The sequence below is a fragment of the Mesoplodon mirus genome, assembly GCF_964341445.2.
Source record: "Mesoplodon mirus genome assembly, chromosome: 2".
In the NCBI taxonomy this organism is placed as follows: Eukaryota; Metazoa; Chordata; class Mammalia; order Artiodactyla; family Ziphiidae; genus Mesoplodon; species Mesoplodon mirus.
Window position 1 is genome coordinate 12,060,577 of NC_138977.1, and position 21,134 is coordinate 12,081,710.

The window sequence follows — 21,134 nt, forward strand, 5'->3', positions numbered from 1 at the left end:
ATGCTTTGCTGAAGTCCATCAGGGAGTTTGGGCTTTTTGAGCACTAGGTAACCAGGACTCCTTGCTTGTTGCCCTTCAGTAAACACTGCACTTTCCTTCTCTACAACCCGGTGTCAGTAGATTAGCTTTAGTGCTCATGGGTGGGAAGACCCAAGTTTGGTTCAGTAACAAAACCAATCCATGTTCTGTGTATACCATGATTTACAGTTGCTATATCAGGATCTATCATTATATCTTGAAATCTCACCTATTTAGTCATTACTAATGCTACTTCTTTCCAGAACCAGACCTGAATTTCTGTGGCCTGCAGGATTTTTGTCAGGCTGAAAAAAAATGGCAGCAATCATAGTGATGGACTGAATAAACGAAGTTTTATCATTACAGAAATAGAAACAGTGGCTTGAAAATTTTAAGAACATCAATTGACTTCCTTCTAAAAAGCATGCCATGGGGAGGAGGGGTGAAATTTCTATGGGACATCATTTCTGTGTATCTGAAAGCACTATCTTTATGTAGATAAAAATGAGCAAAGGATGGCCATTTGTTTGACTTATTTTAGGAACATTGTAGTGTGTTTAAAATGGCTGATTTAAAAATCTCCATGTCAACTATGAAACTAAATTATTCTGAAAAATTATTATGCTTTGTTCTGAATCCTCAGAATTCTGAAGAAGCTGGTCCATTGTGTTAATACTGGAATTATGTTTTGGATCAGCAGCCAACTGTGAAGACACTAATACAGATTTGAGGGAATTTACTGGCATAGGACTTGGGAGACTGGATTTTAACTTGACCGTCTGACTATGAACCTTGTGAAAAAGTCACCTAAGCATCTTGGACATGGGGTTGCCCTAAATCAGTGCTTTGCAAGTTTTTTATGTTGACCCTATATAGGTGTTAAATCAATTTAGTGGGCTGGGGCCAACATTCAAAAGCAAGCAACATGGAATAGAACAAAATATATTCAGGGTGCAGTGAATGCACTAAGGGTAAATATTATTTCATAAAATTTTTGTTACGAAGGGATGAGTGTGCATAACTGCTATGGGACATTGTATAAAGTGAAATTCTTCTGTATTGCTTTTAAAAATATTTGAAAGTCACCTTTACCAGGTGATTTAAAAAACAGTCTCGGGGACCTCTCAGATATGGTTATGTCCATAATTAAAATTCACCAGGTGCTCCCGTTTTTAGGAGGAAGCCCAGATATCCCAAAATAGCAGAATAGACTCTTCATAATTCTTGCCTCTAGGACTGTGCCCTCCAAGGACATGGTGAACTACAAGCTTCCTGTTTCCATAGTACTGCCTCATATGTCCATGCCTTTGTTGACATTTTTCTCTTGGCCTCAAATACTCTCTGTAGACACAAAGCATTACCTTTACTAGAAACCTTTCTATACTCAACTATTCTTCATTGAATTGACCACTCCTTTTCTTAGGTCCCTATTATCATTTTTACTGTCTTGTGTCATAGCCCACGGTACACTTGACTGCAGTTAATAATGGTGTAAAAACTCTATCCCACCCTACCAGACCATGGAAATTTGGAGGTCACATCTTTGTATCATAAGAATTTGGGTTTTTTTTCCTTTTCTTATACATATGTACTCTGTTCTCCCTTGCTCTTAAAATAACTATTATTTTAAAACAATACATATTTATTGTGTCTCAAATGACATAAAAACTCAGTTGAGGAAGGTATAGATCGGGAGTTTGGGATTGACGTGTACACACTGTTATATTTAAAATAGATAACCAACAAGGACCTACTGTATAGCACAGGGAACTCTGCTCAGTATTTTGTAATACCTAAATAGGAAAAGAATTTGAAAAAGAATAGATACACATATATGTATAACTGCATTACTTTGCTGTATACCTGAAACCAACACGACATTGTTAATCAACTATACTCCAATATTAAATAAAAAATTATTTAAAAGGCAGTTGAAAAATCACCCTAAATCCCATAACCCGAAGAGGAGCACCGTTAGCATCTAAACCGATGTCTTGCTCTGCCTGCATTCACATAGAGAGAGAGGTAAGCATGCACACAAGTGCAGGCACACACACGCAATGTTACACCAATAAATTCATTTATTAATATGACCAGTTTTTCCTTTCAACAATGTCAAGGACACTTTCTCTGTCAATGATATACCTGTACACAATTTTAAATTGCTGCTTGTTCTAAGTCATGGATTGTTTTGGGTTTTGTTTTGGTTGCCATTTATCAACATTAAGGGCAGTGATGGCAGATCTGACTTATTCCTTGTGTGCTAAAAGTATCAATTAGAAGGCACCATTATTGTCCTTACTTTCTTCAGTTAGTTCTAGAGTCCTGAGCTGGCTTTGCAACTCTCTTCAAGGCATTCTACATTATGCCTCCTTCCCTTTATCCTTGGGCTGTGTCCTGTTAAAATCTCTGTGTATCAGAGTCTCCTACCTAGCAAGGCAATGTCTTTAGGGAAAGCTTCTCTTTCTTAAGAGAATCATTGGGACTTCCCTGGTAGTCAAGTGGTTAAGGCTCCATGCTTCCAATGGAGGGGGCATGGGTTCGATCCCTGGTTGGGGAACTAAGATCCTACATGGTGTGCAGTGTGGCCAAAAAATTTAAAAAAAAATCGTCTCTAGTTACACGGTAAAAATTTGACATTTAACAGTTTTCCCATTTAGGAACTAATAAAGTAGAATCATGCATATATTTATATTAATATTTTGAATCTCACCTCCCTAAAACAAGGTATAAATCTGGATTGTACCTGACCTTCCTCTATTCTGTGGACAGGAAATTCAAGATGATATATAATTGTTTTCAATGCTCAGTTCCATTTTACCAACCACTTCCATTCTTTGGTAGATATAGATTGCTAGTACAGTTCATTAGGGTATTTCCTCTACTCTCTGGAGCTAAAGTTAAGAGCTACTCAGATATATTATTCTAATAAAATGAAACATCTGGTACAATTTTGGAAAGTGCCAAGCTTTATTATGATTAAAGCTTATTTGTGTCATTTCTGTGTGTGTGTGTGATCTGATTCAGGAACAGATCATCTATTTCTTCAATGTAACTGGATAGCCTACGTATAGTCCATGTTGTTCTTATGTATTTTCTTCTGTTTTTAGCCTCAATTAAAGCTCTCAGGAGTTCTTCATCCGTCACTTTGTGGCTTCCACAGTACAGTGTATTTTCATACTCTACGGTACTAACCCAACCACTCTCTTAGACTTTTTGTTTCCATCTCTATATTCTAATCTTGAATCCTATCTCACTGAGTCTCAGGAATACTGGTGTCATAGTGTGCATTGCCTTAGGTTTTAATATAAACCATATGCCATCGATTACCCATGCTCTAGTTATGAGTGTGTAGAGATCTGAGCAATCAATCACTTCTTGCTCCCTTCCCAATTATCTCATATAATTAACTATCGCCTCTTGCGTTGTTCCTCTTTCCATCCATACCTGTGCTCCTTAATAGCACTTGTTCTCAAACAGGATAGACTTTGCCCCCAAGGAACATTTGGCAATATCTGGAGTTTTTTTTTTTTTTTTTTTTTTTTGCGGTACGCGGGCCTCTCACTGTTGTGGCCTCTCCTGTTGCGGAGCACAGGCTCCGGACGTGCAGGTTCAGCGGTCATGGCTTACGGGCCCAGCCGCTCCGCAGCATGTGGGATCCTCCCGGACCGGGGCACGAACCCACGTCCCCTGCATCGGCAGGCAGACTCTCAACCACTGCGCCACCAGGGAAGCCCTGGAGATATTTTTTGATTGTCACAATGGGAAGGATACTACTGGCTTCTAAATGGTAGAGGTCAGGGATGCTGCTTAACATCCCACAATGCAGAATATAGTCCCACTCCCTACAACCAAGTGTTAGCCAGTCCAAAATGTCAATATTGCCTAGTTTGAGGAATCTTGCTGTGTAGAAACTGACTTCATGTGTTTTGGTTGAACTTTCCAATTCCACCTCTGAGATGTTCAGTTTGATATAGTCTCATGATTCAGACTAGCTGCTCAGGAGCCGAAAATGGAAGGTTGTATCTCATGTTTCATCCACATCCTCTACTTGGTTGAAGTGAGGCGGCCTTTGTTATTAAAAACAGTTCCCTTCTTGGTGAGTGTTATATCACCCATTGACATTACCCCAATTACACACAATAGGGAATGAGGGAAACTGAGGCATATTTCTAAGTAAAGAATAAAACCGGAAGGATTAATAAGTATGATTATCCTCAGATACTCTCTGTTCCAAATGGCATTTGTTGTTATGGAAATTACATTTGCAAATATATTAAGGAAAACTCCGTGGGCAGCTTAATACTAATACGGTTTCCTTTTTTTCCCCTCCTTTTTTGCTTTTCAGACATTTCACATTTTCAAGAACAAAATGATTTAAAAGGATTACTAGAAAATCTCCATCAAAATATTCAAGCCAAAAAGAGAAAGAATGTAGAAATCATGTGGCTGGCTGCAACGGTAGGCACTCTCCTGTCAAATGGTATTCCCTGTCACCGTGGTGATCAGCAAGCATTATCGGGTATCTGCTATGTAGTGTCCAACCTCTGCACTTTGGGCTACTAGATGTCATTCTCCATTATCCAGGAGATTAGGCATCTAGTCTATCAATAAACTAGAACACAAGATAGAAGATGATGTATTCAACGAGAAAGAATCTCACTCATTGGCTTTTCTTATAAATTCGGGATGTGTTTGAGGTTAAAATCAAGTGTCTGTGATTTTCTTGATATTGCATGTTGCAATGTCGATAGCCCATGTCAGTCAGGGTTTTGAAGTGCTGCTCTAGGGACATATGGTTTCAATAGAAAGTGGTTATCAGATCTCTGACTCACAGCCTCAGAAAGGCTCCTGGACATATTGTTTTGTTAATGAGATTGTAAATGTGATTGTCAATTTAGATATCGGCATAGAATTTATTACTGATGTATTGCTCTTAGGGTAATGAGCTATATTTTGTATGCTTCTTTCTCATTTAATGGCACCCTCAGGGTAGAAGATCTGCCTGCTTCCCCACCGCCCCCAGGTTTCTACAAGGTTGAAGGAGAAAATCATGCCTATAATTTTTAAGCTCTTATCTGGCAACCGTTCAGGTATAGCTCATATGAGTTTTGTTAAACATTCAGACCCAGAGATCCTTTCACTAGGAAGGGATCTTTTCATCAGGAAAGGCACACATTGGAGATCTTTTTGATGAATGCCATGTTTGAACTTACTGCACAGGATTGCTCGTGTAATTTGGAGTTGAGTGTAACAGATCTTCTCACGTGTGCTATTCATTCTCTATCAATAGCATTTGAAACAAAGCCTTTCCCCCTACTGCCAGTGCTTCAATTATAATCTAATATTACTTACTCTCTTCTGGGAAAAAAGAATGGATAATTTACCATGAGTCTACATAAAGTAATTTACCAAGAGCAAGGCAGAGGAAAGCTGCTTTAGTTTCCCTTCATGCCCTCTTGGAGCCCCAGGGAAGAACATCAAAGGTAACAATATGAAACGTTGCTTTCAGGCATCTCATTTACACTGGTCCCATTTAGCATCATACTACATTACCTGAAGGTTGTTTTTAATAGTTCTTTCTCCTGTGTCTTCTCTATATACCTTCAAAGACTACAATGGTTGCTAATTCTCATGAAAATTTCACAAAGACGTAAGTTATTTTTGCTATACTACTAATGACATGATAGCACAAAAGTAGTTTGATCATTTCCCAAGGCCATCTGACAACTTAGGAACATATACACATGTCATTATACACATATCGTGCAGTCATGTAAGTTGACAAATGAAGGATGCACAGGTAGAACCACAAGTGTATATTTTCTCTAGTACATGTAGTTTTCTCATTTGAATATATTTTTAAAATTCCCATAAATCCTACGTTCCTGAATTTTTTTTGAAATGTATATACCAACCATATATGGCTTAGTCACAACTTACCATTGAATTCATGAATGGGTGATTACTTGCCTTGATAAATATACAGCACCCATAGTGTGCAAATTTGGCATTCTGTAGGAATATTGACTTTATTATTAATAGCATGTCTATAGGGTGATACATGAGTTTCAATATCCTCTTTGTAAACCAGGGATCTTGGTATTACTCTTGAAGAAATATAGAAATTCCCTTTGACATTTTCCAAAAAGATTTTATTTCTGTCTCTGTTTTATTATCCTCTCTTCTTTAAAACGATTAATGAAATACTGCTTTTGTTAATGTTTTACTTTCTAATTGAAAAATGTAAAGCTATTTGATTTTACCCTGAATGAATTTTAAAAGATGAAAATGAGAATTTAAAAAGACCAAATACCAAATTAAGCTAATGTTAAATTAAGCTCATATAGTTCAGAAGAGTTGTGAAATACAGAAATCAAGACCCAACGTGTCTGCTTTGGAATTGCCCCAGCTTCTTTTTTTAAAATAAATTTATTTAGTTTATTATTTTATTTTATTTTTGGCTGCGTTGGGTCTTCATTGCTGCGCGTGGGCTTTTCTCTGGTTGCGGCAAGTGGGGGCTACTCTTCGTTGTGGTGCGCGGGCTTCTCATTGTGGTGGCTTCTCTTGTTGCGGAGCACAGGCTCTAGGTGCGTAGGCTTCAATAGTTGTGGCACGTGGGCTCAGTAGTTGTGGCTCGTGAGCTCTAGAGCACAGGCTCAGTAGTTGTGGCACACAGGCTTAGTTGCTCTGCGGCATGTGGGATCTTCCCGGACCAGGGATTGAACCCGTGTCCCCTGCATTGGCAGGCGGATTCTTAACCACTGTGACACCAGGGAAGCCCGCCCAGATTCCTCTTGATTTTAAATTTGTAACATGAAATATCCTTAGTAGGATAGTTGCATACAATTGTGATAATGCATTTTAAAGAATATTCATTCTTTTAAAAAATCACCTCTCATAAGTGACCATTGAGGTCTGTATTTTGTTACTGTAAATATAGTCAAGGCCTTTGTTATTTTATATTAAAATTTTTGAAATACTATTTATTTAAATGCATTAGTGTTTTCTACAAGAAAAAAAAAAGATTACATGTTGAAATCATGCTCTCACATTTCTCTAGTCACTTACATTGGAGATAGTGAGAAAGTACCTAAGGGCTAATAAGGACTTGTAAATCCTAAGCTAAGTATCAGAATCACAATTAATTCATGATAAAAACCCTTGATAAACTGTATTATTATATCCTCTCTTCAAAGCAGGCAACTGTTAAGGCCTCCTCAATGGCAGATAATAAAGCAGGCCTGTATTTCATCAGAGTAGATGTATCTTAAGTGCATGTTGACGAACATTGTTGATGCATTACCATGGACTAGGGAAGAGAAAAGAATGGAGTGATTCACCTGTTAACCATAAAGCAATGAGACCATAAATTATTGCTACTTACAGATTCTTCTCCTGGCTTACATCAGAATAACAACAAGAAAGAATTATAGAGAGGAACAGAACAGGACAGAAGTCAAAGACTTGGTCCTTGTTAGGTAGACTTATATCAGCATCCCGGCTCTGCTCTGTTGTGCATAAGTCACCTTACCTATCTACACCTCAATTTCCTCATCTGTAAAATGAGATTAATATACCTTTCTCCAGGGTTCATGTGCAGTTAACAGAGCAAATCTATATGAAATTTATTAGCATTGTACCTGGTGCACAGTAGATATGCAATTACAGTGGCCATTTTTGGTGTCCTTATTCTTATTAGTTGCATTGATGAGTGGTTTCCTTATCGGTTTCACTTGGCACCATGTGGATGTTTGAAATCTCGTAACATCCAGCAGAGATTAGTAAAGGTTATTTTAAATATATAGTAAGAAGTTATTAGCTATGTAAGATTCAAATCAAGTGGCTGATCCAGGAAATACAGATTATTTTTTCCCCTTCACTATTAAGATATTGCTTCTGAGCTGTGATTATCATTATCCCCTTCAGCTTAGATCCCCTCTCAGAGAGGATTGCTGCCTCTGCTGGATATTTACCATCTTATATGCCTTCAACAGCCCCACACCTCATGTACAAAGAGCTAAATAAATTAAATCTATTCCACCAGCTTTTGAAATGAAAAGGTAATATTTTTCCATTCCATAGGCAGATTGAACCAGTTAACTTTCATAAATTAACATAAATTTGGTGGGTTTAGACTAGAAGTGTCTAGAGGACTCTGACATTTTAGAGTAATCTGCAAATAAACAATAAACTGTGTATATGTCTGTTACAGATTTGTCGCAAACTAAATGGCATCCGTTTCACCTGTTGTAAAAGTGCCAAAGACAGGACGTCGATGTCCGTGACGCTTGAACAATGCTCAATCTTGAGGGATGAGCACCAGTTACACAAGGACTTCTTTATCCGAGCACTGGATTGTATGAGAAGGTACCCATATGTCTTCAACTTTTTTTAAAAAAATTTTATTGAAGTATAGTTTATTTACAATATTTGTTAATTTCTGCTGTACAGCAAAGTGATTTAGTCATACATATATATTCTTTTTTATATTCCTTTTCATTATCGTTTATCACGGGATATTGCATATAGTTCCCTGTGCTATATAATAGGACCTCATTGTTTCTTTTAGGTCATTTTAAGGTTTGGGTTTTTTTTTTTTTTCCAAATATGTATTTTACTGGAGGACTAAACATTTAGTTACTTCACTGCATTTCCATGGCTTAGAGCTGATGACATGAGAGATAACATAATTTTAAGTGAATACTCATTTTAGGCAATAAAAAAATGTGGCCAGATTTTGATCATCTGAATAGAGGATATATTTCATTAATACATTTAGACCTAAGTTGAAGGGCTCCGGTCCTTTCACATATAACACTTGAAGAGCACAGTCCCTTTTCATACAAGTCGTTATGGGTATGCACAAAATAAAACTAAGTCGTTATGCAAACAAAGCAACTATCCAAAAAATGGCAACTAACAGGTGATCTTCCCATGGCTTGCAGGGTCTTCCTACCTTTAACCTCCTTCCTAAAATTATTTTCACATCACTCATAATAAAGATGGGATTACACGGATCCTTTAAGATTGAGAATTAATATGGTTACTCTGCTGACATTTAAAATATTCTGCCTGAAGTCATGTTTCTTGATTCATTTCCACAGTAATTAAATCTAAAGTCTAAGCCATAATGGGAAGGAAAAAGTGCCTCATTCACAACATCTGTCAGCAAGGACATATGTTAATTAAAAACTTTAGCAAACTTGTCTCTTTGCCACAAAGACCGACTCAGAAGCACAACAGGAAACATGGGACAGCCTCCCTGATCCCAGAAAAGAATGTCATGTGATGCTCTGAGAGGGCTGCTTCTTATCTGGCATGTCATTAGCTCCATTTTTCTTTTAACTGCTACAGTCTTTCCATGGCGAGGGTGATGCTTGCTTGCGCTCCTTCTATGCTGTATGTTTTCCCCGCTAATGAGAGGGTTGTGAAGTCTTCTCTTTTACCCCATTTCATGTCTCTTGGCATTTTCGTTGTTCAGTGGAGTTCTACCATAATTTTTGGATAAATGTATGAGGATATCTTCAAGACCTGACATGAGCATCTCAGCCATACGAAACATGTTTGGTTGTCATAAAAGGCTTTTTTCAATAATAATCTCTCAACACTCACAGGGAAGGTTCAGAATCTGAGTATAAAATCTTCTAATGTGCATTTAAAACGCACAGATGTCACTATGGATGGAACAAAGATGCCAGGTGAGGAGGGCAGAGCACATGATGTTACAGGCCAGAAACCCTAGAGGGCTAAAATGGTTCAACCAGCATAAAGTATCTGGAAGGTGAAACTGTTACTTGTTTATTTAAGGTAGGGGTAAGAGAGGACCCTTAAATTAGAAAGGTAATTTTTTCCAATCCGTAAATAAAGGGCATATCTGTCATATATATGTTGAACTATAAAACTACATATTTTGGAATAGCATAAAGGTTGTATGGACCTGACATTATATATACAACACATTTGCTAATGACATAACATTTATGAGGATTTAGTTTGGGATTGTGAAATAAAAGTAAGGCACTAGAAATTTAATCCAAAAATAGTAAAGATCTTAACTTCCATATCCCCACTACTCTAGTGAAATTTCAAATCTGCCAAATTTATCCTTTGGTTTTGTGTCTATGTGAGGGCTGCATGAGAGTGTGAGGGCTTGTCCATGTGTGTGTATGCATGTGTGTGTGTGTTTGTGCATGCATGTGTTTAAGGGAAATAGATGTGTTATTGTCTTAAATAACTGATGTCCTTTCCCTCTTTGGGTACTGTCTTACATCACAAGCCCATAGGTTTGTAAGCTCTGGCCATAGGGCAGAGTAGATGAGAGGATGCGGCTTCGGAGCCAGCTGACCTGAGTTTGAATCCAGGCCACGTGCCACTTAGCAGCCAAGAGGAAGTTAATCTCATCCTGCCTCTTAGTGTCTGAGGCTAGTTAGTCAACCTCTTGGTGCCTCAGTCTTCTCTTGTGTAAAAATAGACATGCTAATAATAGTAGCCCTTCTTAGGAATGTCTCCAGGATTAAATGAATTGATATGTGTAAAGTGATTAGATCAACGTTTGAGACACAGTGATCACTCTACAATATTTGTTAAGAAAATAAATATCAAAGGTCATGGTGTTCCTGAGACAATCAAGTCTAGGCAATTATGAGCCTCGTTTTTTTTTTTAATATATTATGACATACAGTTTGACTCCAATACCATATATTAAAATCTTGTAAATAAGCTTTCAAATGCAATGTTTTATCTATTTAAGAAAATAAGCTCTTTAAATACCACTTTGAAACTGTGCGTGTGTTTACAAATGCTGTGCTAATTATGGATGGATTGTATTCATTAAAGTAAGCCTGGATAGGTTTCTTATAAGTATTTTTTATGTTAATGTGTATTATTGTATGCCCTTACAAATAATCATAGAATTTGAGATCAAGGAGTCACCTTAAAAATTTAGTCAAATCTGCTTCACCTTATGAATAATGAAACTGAGCTCTACAGAGTGTTTCAGCAAAGACTACTCAGAAAATACTAGAGCCAACACTAAAACACAGATGCCTTAGTTACATTTTTTTATCCTGTGCTTTACAGTAGGACCTTGTTGTTTTCCTTAGTTGTTTTTTTTGTTTTTTTTTAATAGATGTTATTTATTTTTTATACAACAGTTTCTTATTAGTTATCTGTTTTATACATATTAGTGTATATATGTATATATGTCAATCCCATAATTATTTGGTTATGTATTTGACTACATCTGTTAGTTAAAATATTATGTAAGTCATATGAGTCATAAGAACCATGTACTTTTCGAAATTGGAGACTGTGTGCAAGACCAGAGTGGTCTGCCCAAATCCTGAGACCTTGAAGAACAAACTCTAGTTCTAGAATGTTAACTCTTTAATTTCTACCTTATCTATCACGTTCACTATTGTATCTGGGCATCTGAGCACAGTGTCTGGTCCAGATTGAAATAAATATAAATAGTGGTTGAATAAACAAAGAACAGTCCAAATAGGAATTCATTCTGCTGCCTTCTGTTTTTCAGAACCGTGTAGCAAATTTTTCATCTGTTTTTAAAATTGTATTTTCAATTATGTTCTGAGATAGTAGTTCAGTTCTTACTTTTATGTCTAAGCCTTGTTTCCTAGGGTTGCACTTGGGTCTCTGTAGTTCAGTGATCAGTCAGTGATTAGCCAGAAGTTGTGCTCAAACAGTTCAATCCAGTAAGGCTTTCAACCTCTGCTGATATATCTGTGTATGGACTGGGAAACATGTTCAAATTCAGGAGTTTTCACATCCATCCTGCCTTTTCTTTCCACCAGGCCCTATTAGATCCTACTGGTCAAACCAGGATGTGTGGAAATTGATCAAAGCCCTCCATGGTTCTCTCATGTCCAGGATCTCATTTCCCATTACATTCATGGCTAGTCCACTGGTCTGGGGAGTGGCCCAAGTGGGAGTGCAGGCTCAGGCCAGCTGTGAGGTTGGCAGTCAGCATTTGTTTGCCTCCAAGGAAGCTAATGCTTCAGACAGTGCCTGGGAGTAGGCTTTTCTACTCTTCACTTCCAATGCACTCAGACCCTGGGGCAGCAAAGTTGCCAGTTTCCATGGCAGCCTCTCCCTGGTAGAGGTTTAGCTGAGAGGGGCGGGTTGGGAGCAGCCCCAGGCAGAAAGACCACAGACTTGCCCTCTTCTTACTTGCCAGTCAGCAGTTTTCCAAGAAGCAACCCTTTTCCACTTGTTGCTTGTCTTTGGCTTATATTAGGGTCCTGAAATGGTTGGTTTTGACAATATTTTTCAGTGTCATGGTTTTGGGAGGAGGAAGAGGGTTTGCAGAGCTCTTTGCTCTGCCATCTGATGGATGGTCCCAGCCTCCAGACAGTAGCTGCTTCTGGGACATTAAAAAACTATGTATATTTGGACCCTGTGCAGTTTATCACTGAGGTGGATCCAGGGATCCAGAATTTTTAAGAACTTTACAAATATTCCAGGAAACACACTGGATTTTTTAAAAAAGCTAGTGTTTTAAAGGAGTTTGATTTTTATGTTTTTAATGTATTAAAGTTTTTTATTTTATTTGACATCAGTTGCAGTTTATTTTATCTTTGAATTATTCTAACCACCTTTCAGGCTATTTACTCTGGATATTTTTAAAAGTTCACTGGGGTTATAATATCAATGTTGTTTTTGTAGTTTTAGTTTTTTCCTTATCTATATTAAACTTTTCTACTGTATAGTGCTTATATCTGTTAAATTTTCAAATTATTTATGGATGAGAGAAATGTTATGGATAAAAAGAAATGAAGCTTCATCTACCTGCTTGTTCAGAAGTCACCTCACCAGATAAGGTTCATGAGAGTGGGGACTTTTGTTATCTTGTTCACTCCTATATTTTAATTATCAGTACCTACTGGCACAAAAACAGAAAGATAGATCAATGGAACAGGATAGAAAGCCCAGAGATAAACCCACGCACATATGGTCAACTTATCTTTGATAAAGGAGGCAGGAATGTACAGTGGAGAAAGGACAGCCTCTTCAATAAGTGGTGCTGGGAAAACTGGACAGGGACATGTAAAAGTAGGAGTTTAGATCATTCCCTAACACCATACACAAAAATAAGCTCAAAATGGCTTAAAGACCTAAATGTAAGGCCATAAACTACCAAACTCTTAGAGGAAAACATAGGCAGAACACTCTATGACATAAATCACAGCAAGATCCTTTTGGACCCACCTCCTAGAGAAATGGAAATAAAAACAAAGATAAACAAATGGGACCTAATGAAACTTCAAAGCTTTTGCACAGCAAAGGAAACCATAAACAAGACCAAAAGACAACCCTCAGAATGGGAAAAAATATTTGCAGATGAAGCAACTGACAAAGGATTAATCTCCAAAATTTATAAACAGCTCATGCAGCTCAATAGCAAAAAAACAAACAACCCAATCCAAAAATGGGCAGAAGACTTAAATAGGCATTTCTCCAAAGAAGATATACAGACTGCCAACAAACACATGAAAGAATGCTCAACATCATGAATCATTAGAGAAATGCAAATCAAAACTACAATGAGATATCATCTCACACCAGTCAGAATGGCCATCATCAAGAAATCTAGAAACAATAAATGCTGGAGAGGGTGTGGAGAAAAGGGAACACTCTTGCACTGCTGGTGGGAATGTGAATTGGTACAGCCACTATGGAGAACGGTATGGAGGTTCCTTAAAAAACTACAAATAGAACTACCATATGACCCAGCAATCCCACTACTGGGCATATACCCTGAGAAAACCATAATTCAAAAAGAGTCATGTACCAAAATGTTCATTGCAGCTCTATTCACAATAGCCCGGAGATGGAAACAACCTAAGTGTCCATCATCGGATGAATGGATAAAGAAGATGTGGCACATAATTTTTTTTTTTTTTTTTTTTTTGCAGTACTAGGGCCTCTCACTGTTGTGGCCTCTCCCGTTGCGGAGCACAGGCTCCGGATGCACAGGCCCAGCGGCCATGGCTCACGGGCCCAGCCGCTCCGCGGCATGTGGGATCCTCCCGGACCGGGGCACGAACCCGTGTCCCCTGCAGCGGCAGGCGGACTCTCAACCACTGTGCCACCAGGGAAGCCCCGATGTGCCACATATATACAATGGAATATTACTCAGCCATAAAAAGAAATGAAACTGAGCTATTTGTAATGAGGTGGATAGACCTAGAGTCTGTCATACAGAGTGAAGTAAGTCAGAAAGAGAAACAAATACCGTATGCTAACACATATATATGGAATTAAAAAAAAATGTCATGAAGAACCTAGGGGTAAAACAGGAATAAAGACACAGATCTACTTGGGAATGGACTTGAGGATATGGGAAGGGGAAGGGTAAGCTGTGACAAAGCGAAAGAGAGGCATGGACATATATACACTACCAAACATAAGGTAGATAGATAGTGGAAAGCAGCCGCATAGCACAGGGAGATCAGCTCGGTGCTTTGTGACCGCCTGGAGGGGTGGGATAGGGAGGGTGGGAGGGAGGGAGATGCAGGAGGGAAGGGATGTGGGAACAGATGTATATGTATGAGTGATTCACTTTGTTATAAAGCAGAAACTAATAAAAAAATGATAAAAAAATTATCAGTACCTAGAATAATGCCTAGTTATAGTAGGTTCTCTCTCAATAAATAGTCAATGAGTGAGTGAATGAATAACATAGGTTTCTAAAATGTTCAAGTCCTATAAGGAAGTTTTGTACATACATGGGCATTTGGAAATAAGCAAATGAAATTATTGCTCAGTTGTGACATATTTATAAGCAAAAGTTCCAGAAGATGAAAGTGGAAGTTTTGGAGAGCTTTCAACTCAAATTCAAAAACAAACAGGCCACAAACAATCCACCTTAACGCACAGTCTGAATCTGTCAACCAAAATTTTAGAAACAGACATGAAATAAAAAGGTGTTTATTTAGGGCTGCAGCCCCGGAGACGCAGATTCAACAAGCATTTGAATTGTGTTCTACCAGACTACAAAATGGGGGAGGCTTATAAAGGCAAAAACCCACAAGGTTACAGTTAGTTACGTGAGTTGTTTATCAAGAATTATAATTGGAGCTGGCAAGAGTCAGGGTGCTTGTTAAGTGAGGATTGGTTGGAATCCCAAATGGTTGCATAGTGACAATGGAAGACCTTGAGACCATAGGTTGCAGCTGGCAGGTATTGTTCTGAACACGGCTAGGGGTGTCCTTGGGTCTGGTACAGCTCAGTGGAAGTTCAGGTTCCCAGTGATGCAGAGACTTGTCAGAGACAAGGTCCTCAATGGCCGCCCGACTGCATTTTTATATGCCTGAACCATGATTACTCTATCATAATTTCAACTTGTCATTATACCCTCTGTACAGTTTTTTAAAATTTCAGACTCTCTCTTTTCTTACATATCCAGTATTACTTATAGCTTCACACTTCTGACACGTGCTCCTAGTTACAGTCTGTTTGACTGAAATAGCAAAAGATCCTCTTCAGATTAGGAAGTTGGCAAGGAGTGGGTAGGTCTGACTCTGTAAGAAACTCTTAGTGGTTACCTATGTTATGAGACCAAAACAATGATTCTCACAGGAGACCCGCCACAGACTAGGTTCTGGGATAGAGCCGGGGTCGAGAACTGCTTGACTAAAGTCTGCCTCATTTAAACCAGCCACCATTCAGGAATTGACTTTAATGGCTTTGTGGTATGACTCTAAGCCTGGTATAACTAGCCTTTCTTTGAGTTTTGAAGTGTATGTGTATCGCCAAATTCTCCCTTGATCATCTGTGGCAGGAATTTATGAAATGGTGGCTGAATAATCGGCAGATTTTTAGTTTTAAAAAGAAAGGGAGGATGCATTCAGTATCAGCACTCAGTTGTTTCTTATGGAATCACCATTGAATGCTAAGAGCCACCTTGTCATAATGCGTTTGCAAAAAGCATATTTAGTAGGGCCTTTCAAACTTATATTTGATTAATAGGTGATTGGGATTGGGTTGAAAAATAATAAAATTTGACTGGATTATAACATGTCATGTTTTATCAAAAAATAATTGTGTCAGGAAATTTAATTGCCACTAAAAAGTAAATGAAAATGAAAATGCCAGTGCACTGTTATTTTCCCTTAAGAGGAACTCTAGGATTTTGTGTATATACAGTGTAGCAGAGTGACACCATATTGCTTAGTTGTCTGTCTGTAACTTTTATTTTCCTTATGTTACATTATTCTTCAATCTGTCATTCTATAATGGCTCTTTAAAGTTAAGATAGTTGGTATGTCATTAGTAAGACAAATCAGGGTATGCTTCAGCATAAAACCTATTTACTACCCTTAAGATACAGGGCTTTAATCATTCTATTTTAGTAAATATTTAATTCACAAGAGAGGAATTAAAAAGCCCATCAGCCTTATTTTTATTATCCTGCTGAATGTCATATTCCCAACATGAAGTTTATGTGTCGGGGAGTGTAACTTATGAAATTTCTGCTTTATAAATAAGTGACCTTAATCAACTGATGTCAGTATAGGTTTTATTTCTCATGACTTACTCCTTTAAGTATCCTTTTGTGGGATTTGCTTTTGAGTCACAAAGGTCATTTGTGTTCAAATAGAAACATGTCTTCCTTCTTTCCTTAGTCTTGTTTCCACTTTGGCTTTTTTTTTTTTTTTTTTTTTTTTTTTTACTTTTGATTGTACTAGTCATAGAAGAGCTCCCATTATTGCATATTATCACTTATTTCAAATATTGAAGTGAATAAGAAGCATTGCAGACATAGGTAATTGAAGCTTTCAGTTGTCTCTTGACTGCTGGAAAGGGATGTGTTTATGTAGAACAGCCCGAGCAGGAGCTGTTTCTCCATTATCACTTAGTCTTATCTCTTCCCTTGAGAGTTTCAGTGGTGTGTTTGCTGTATTATTTCAGTCCGTATCTGAGACAAGTAACAGTAATAAGCCCAGATGAAGTCACTGTCTTCTTAGGCATGCTAATAATTACGTGAAAACTTACCCCACTTAGGATGTTGTTGCTTCAGCTGCTGGTAAGGCGAAAGATGCTGCAGAGAGTACACTTCTATAGAAATCATGTTAGAGCAAATATCTCTTAACAGGATATCCACAGATAAACCACCACAAAAGAATTGCTCTTACTAGAGAAATCAAAGAATGACCTACAAAAAAACCTTCAACTTCCTGAACAAAATGTATGTGCTAATTTTAGGCTATCTTCTTCATACATTTATGTGTGTCAGATTATTTTGCTACTAAAAAGTAGTAGTTTTGAGATGTTTCTTTTCCCTAATTTGTTTGGTATTTAATTTTGTTTTCAAGTACTAGTGACTTGAGACCCTATAAATATGGAGCTTATCATTCAGAGCCGTTACAAGCTTTAGACACACCTTTCCAAAAAAGTCACTTCTCTCAGTTCCTCAACTTATTAACTGAGGGCTCCTAACCTGAATTTTGGTTGTAGTGCTCTAGTCTCTAGCCCAGGGTAACAAACTGAAAGTCTTCACAGACTACTGTCTAATGAAAACTGGAGTGAGAGGCAATAGAGTTTATGAAAAAGCAGCCAAAATACTGCAAACTTTTCTCCTGATCAGAAGATCACAGACGACAAAGAAGTTCAAATGCCCAGTGTAATACATTTACACCCGAGGATAATGATCTCAAGTTCTATGGGCAAAATATATTATGCAATTACCCCGCATTCTCTTCCATTCATTGAGCCCATCAGAATTTATGTGAATGTGAATGACATCTTTATAGGGATCAAGGGTGTAATTTATAAAACATATCATTTACAAAATTGGTAGCTGATTAGTAGTAACAAGTCACATGTGATATTTCTCAAGTATCACAGCATTGTTTGGGGGATTTCACTGCACTGAATCCTCCAAAATCTAACCATCGAGACAGCTGAGTGGAGAGCAGGATGTCAGGTGAAGTAAGTACAGACAGTCCCTGGCTTAAGATTGTCTTAGGATTTGGGGACTTTACAATGGTGCAAAAGGAATACACATTGAGTAGAAACTGTACGTGGAATTTTGCTCTTTTCCCAGAGCTAGTGACGTGCAGTGCAGATACTCTCTCGTGATGCTGGCAGGGCAGCCACGGGATCATGAGGGGAAACCACCGACACACTTAGAGCCATTCTGTTTTTCAGTACAGTATTTAATAACTTATAGGAGATATTCAAGGCTGTATAAAATAAGCTCTGTGTTAGATGATTTTTGTGCAACTGTAGGTTTATGTAAGTGTTCTGAGTGTGTTTAAGGTAGTCTAGGCTAAGCTATAATGATCTGTAGGTTAGATGTATTAAACGCATTTTTGACTTATGATATTTTCAACTGAAAATGAGTAACGTAAGTGTTCTGAGCACTTCAAATGTATAGCATTCTTTAATAAGCTTTTTCTTTATTAATAGAGTGGCCTCATTCCTAGTTCAGTTTTATGACATAACCCTTGCCCTGATATAACTCTTTCTCACAATCCATTCTTGATATCTTACTAAATTTTATGTATCCATTTAGACTGTCTTAAATTCCTTTTAAGACAAGGCGGGATGTGAATACTTAAGCATAAAATCACATAAAGCATTCCCTACCTGCTAGGCTTAAGGCTTTTCCTAAATCTGCTCTTAGCACTCATCAAACCAAGTTGAATAATACTGATTTGGAGTTCTTTCTAACAGCAGAAAAAAAAAATCTAGGCTCTTACACATAAGAACTGAATTTATGTGTTTTCAAAGTGATGTCTGTCTTCTCAACTATTTGAGAAAATAATGGCATGATATTTTTGTATGCTTCAGAGTTTGAAAATCACCTTGACTGCTGTCTTGCTCTAGAAAATAGAATACAATAGATATCATCTGTTGTTCAGTTTCTGTTCCCTAATTTAATTTTATAACAAATTCAGAGATGGACTCTTTGTAACAGATAGGTTTTTTTTGATTTTGTGATAAAGATTTTTTTTCTCTTGGAAAGACTAGAACAAAAGTGAGAAAAAAGCTTATTAGAGCTGTCAAGAGATTATTTTTTCCAGAAAAGGAGGGGGCAAATGCCTTCCTCTTCACAAGAATGAATTGATTTTACAGCAGCTGCTCTTGAAATAGATACATTTATTGAAAACTCCTACTGATCTCCAATACCTATAAAAAAGGGAAAACCATTTTTTTCTATAAGAAAACAAAAATCTCACATACATATATGCAAAGTCCATGTGATCAAATATTACATGGTCATAAAGTCAAAAGGCAACTGAGGCAGCTGTGTAGACTTGCCATGGGTTCAGCTTGACCACATGAGAAGTGTGTGGAAAGCCCAAATTCCAACAAGCATTTGCTGAGTTTAATCTTTTTCCTCTGCGGTTGGATTACATAAGTATGATTTTTTTTTTAGTAGTTTCTGCCTTATAACAAAGTGAATCAGTCATCTGTTCCCACATCCCTTCCCTCTTGTGTCTCCCTCCCTCCCACCCTCCCTATCCCACCCCTCTAGGTGGTCGAGCTGATCTCCCTGTGCTATGCGGCTGCTTCCCACTATCTATCTACCTTACGTTTGGTACTGTATATATGTCCATGCCTCTCTTTCGCTTTGTCACTGCTTACCCTTCCCCCTCCCCATATCCTCAAGTCCATTCTCAAGTAGGTCTGTGTCTTTATTCCTGTTTTACCCCTAGGTTCTTCATGACATTTTTTTCCCCTTAAATTCCATATATATGTGTTAGCATACGGTATTTGTCTTTCTCTTTCTGACTTACTTCACTCTGTATGACAGACTCTAGGTCCATCCACCTCATTACAAATAGCTCAATTTCATTTCTTTTTATGGCTGAGTAATATTCCATTGTATATATGTGCCACATCTTCTTTATCCATTCATCCGATGATGGACACTTAGGTTGTTTCCATCTCCGGGCTATTGTAAATAGGGCTGCTATGAACATTTTGGTACATGTCTCTTTTTGAATTATGGTTTTCTCAGGGTATATGCCCAGTAGTGGGATTGCTGGGTCATATGGTAGTTCTATTTGTAGTTTTTTAAGGAACCTCCATACCGTTCTCCATAGTGGCTGTACCAATTCACATTCCCACCAGCAGTGCAAGAGTGTTCCCTTTTCTCCACACCCTCTCCAGCATTTATTGTTTCTAGATTTTTTGATGATGGCCATTCTGACTGGTGTGAGATGATATCTCATTGTAGTTTTGATTTGCATTTCTCTAATGAGTAAAGATGTTGAGCATCCTTTCATGTGTTTGTTGGCAGTCTGTATATCTTCTGTGGAGAAATGTCTATATAGGTCTTCTGCCCATTTTTGGATTGGGTTGTTTGGTTTTTTGTTATTGAGCTGCATGAGCTGCTTATAAATTTTGGAGATTAATCCTTTGTCAGTTGCTTCATTTGCAAATATTTTTTCCCATTCTGAGGGTTGTCTTTTGGTCTTGTTTATGGTTTCCTTTGCTGTGCAAAAGCTTTGAAGTTTCATTAGGTCCCATTTGTTTATCTTTGTTTTTATTTCCATTTCTCTAGGAGGTGGGTCCAAAAGGATCTTGCTGTGATTTATGACATAGAGTGTTCTGCCTATGTTTTCCTCTAAGAGTTTGATAGTTTCTGGCCTTACATTTAGGTCTTTAATCCATTTTGAGCTTATTTTTGTGTATGGTGTTTGTTAGGGAATGATCTAATCTCATACTTTTACCATAAGTATGATTTTATTGCCCATGTTAATAATTTTAAAGTCGCTAATAAATTGTGTGGTTCCTGAACAAGAGTATAGATGCCCTACGTAATTGGAAATTAATTCTAAATCATGAAGCTTTATTTGGGGGCTAAATAAATCTATTTTTAGAAAGTAATACTATTTGATATTCATGTAGTCTGTTATAACCTCCCCAAAGGGCAATCCTTGACGTTACTTTATAAATTAAAACCTTATGTTACTGAGGTTACAGTTTCAGATCATAATGGAAAATGGAAACTATTTTGTTTCTTCTATTTATGGCAAGGTAAAAGAAAGGCATTTTTTTTTTGCAATCTGCTTTATATAGTTTTATGATAAATGTGTCTATGTGTCTTTTGCCACCTTCACTCACATCCCTTGAATAACAAA

General features: G+C 37.6%; 1 protein-coding gene across 5 annotated transcripts in view; it reads left to right on the forward strand.

The window, feature by feature from the left end:
* Nucleotides 1–21,134, forward strand: part of INPP4B (inositol polyphosphate-4-phosphatase type II B) — an 880,599-nt gene that overhangs the window by 832,123 nt on the left and 27,342 nt on the right. For all 5 annotated transcript variants that reach the window (XM_082610957.1, XM_082610958.1, XM_082610956.1 and 2 more), the window contains 2 exons: nucleotides 4,367–4,479; nucleotides 8,234–8,388. In XM_082610957.1, coding sequence (XP_082467083.1) covers nucleotides 4,367–4,479; nucleotides 8,234–8,388 — 268 coding nt within the window. The remainder of the gene's footprint in view (nucleotides 1–4,366; nucleotides 4,480–8,233; nucleotides 8,389–21,134) is intronic.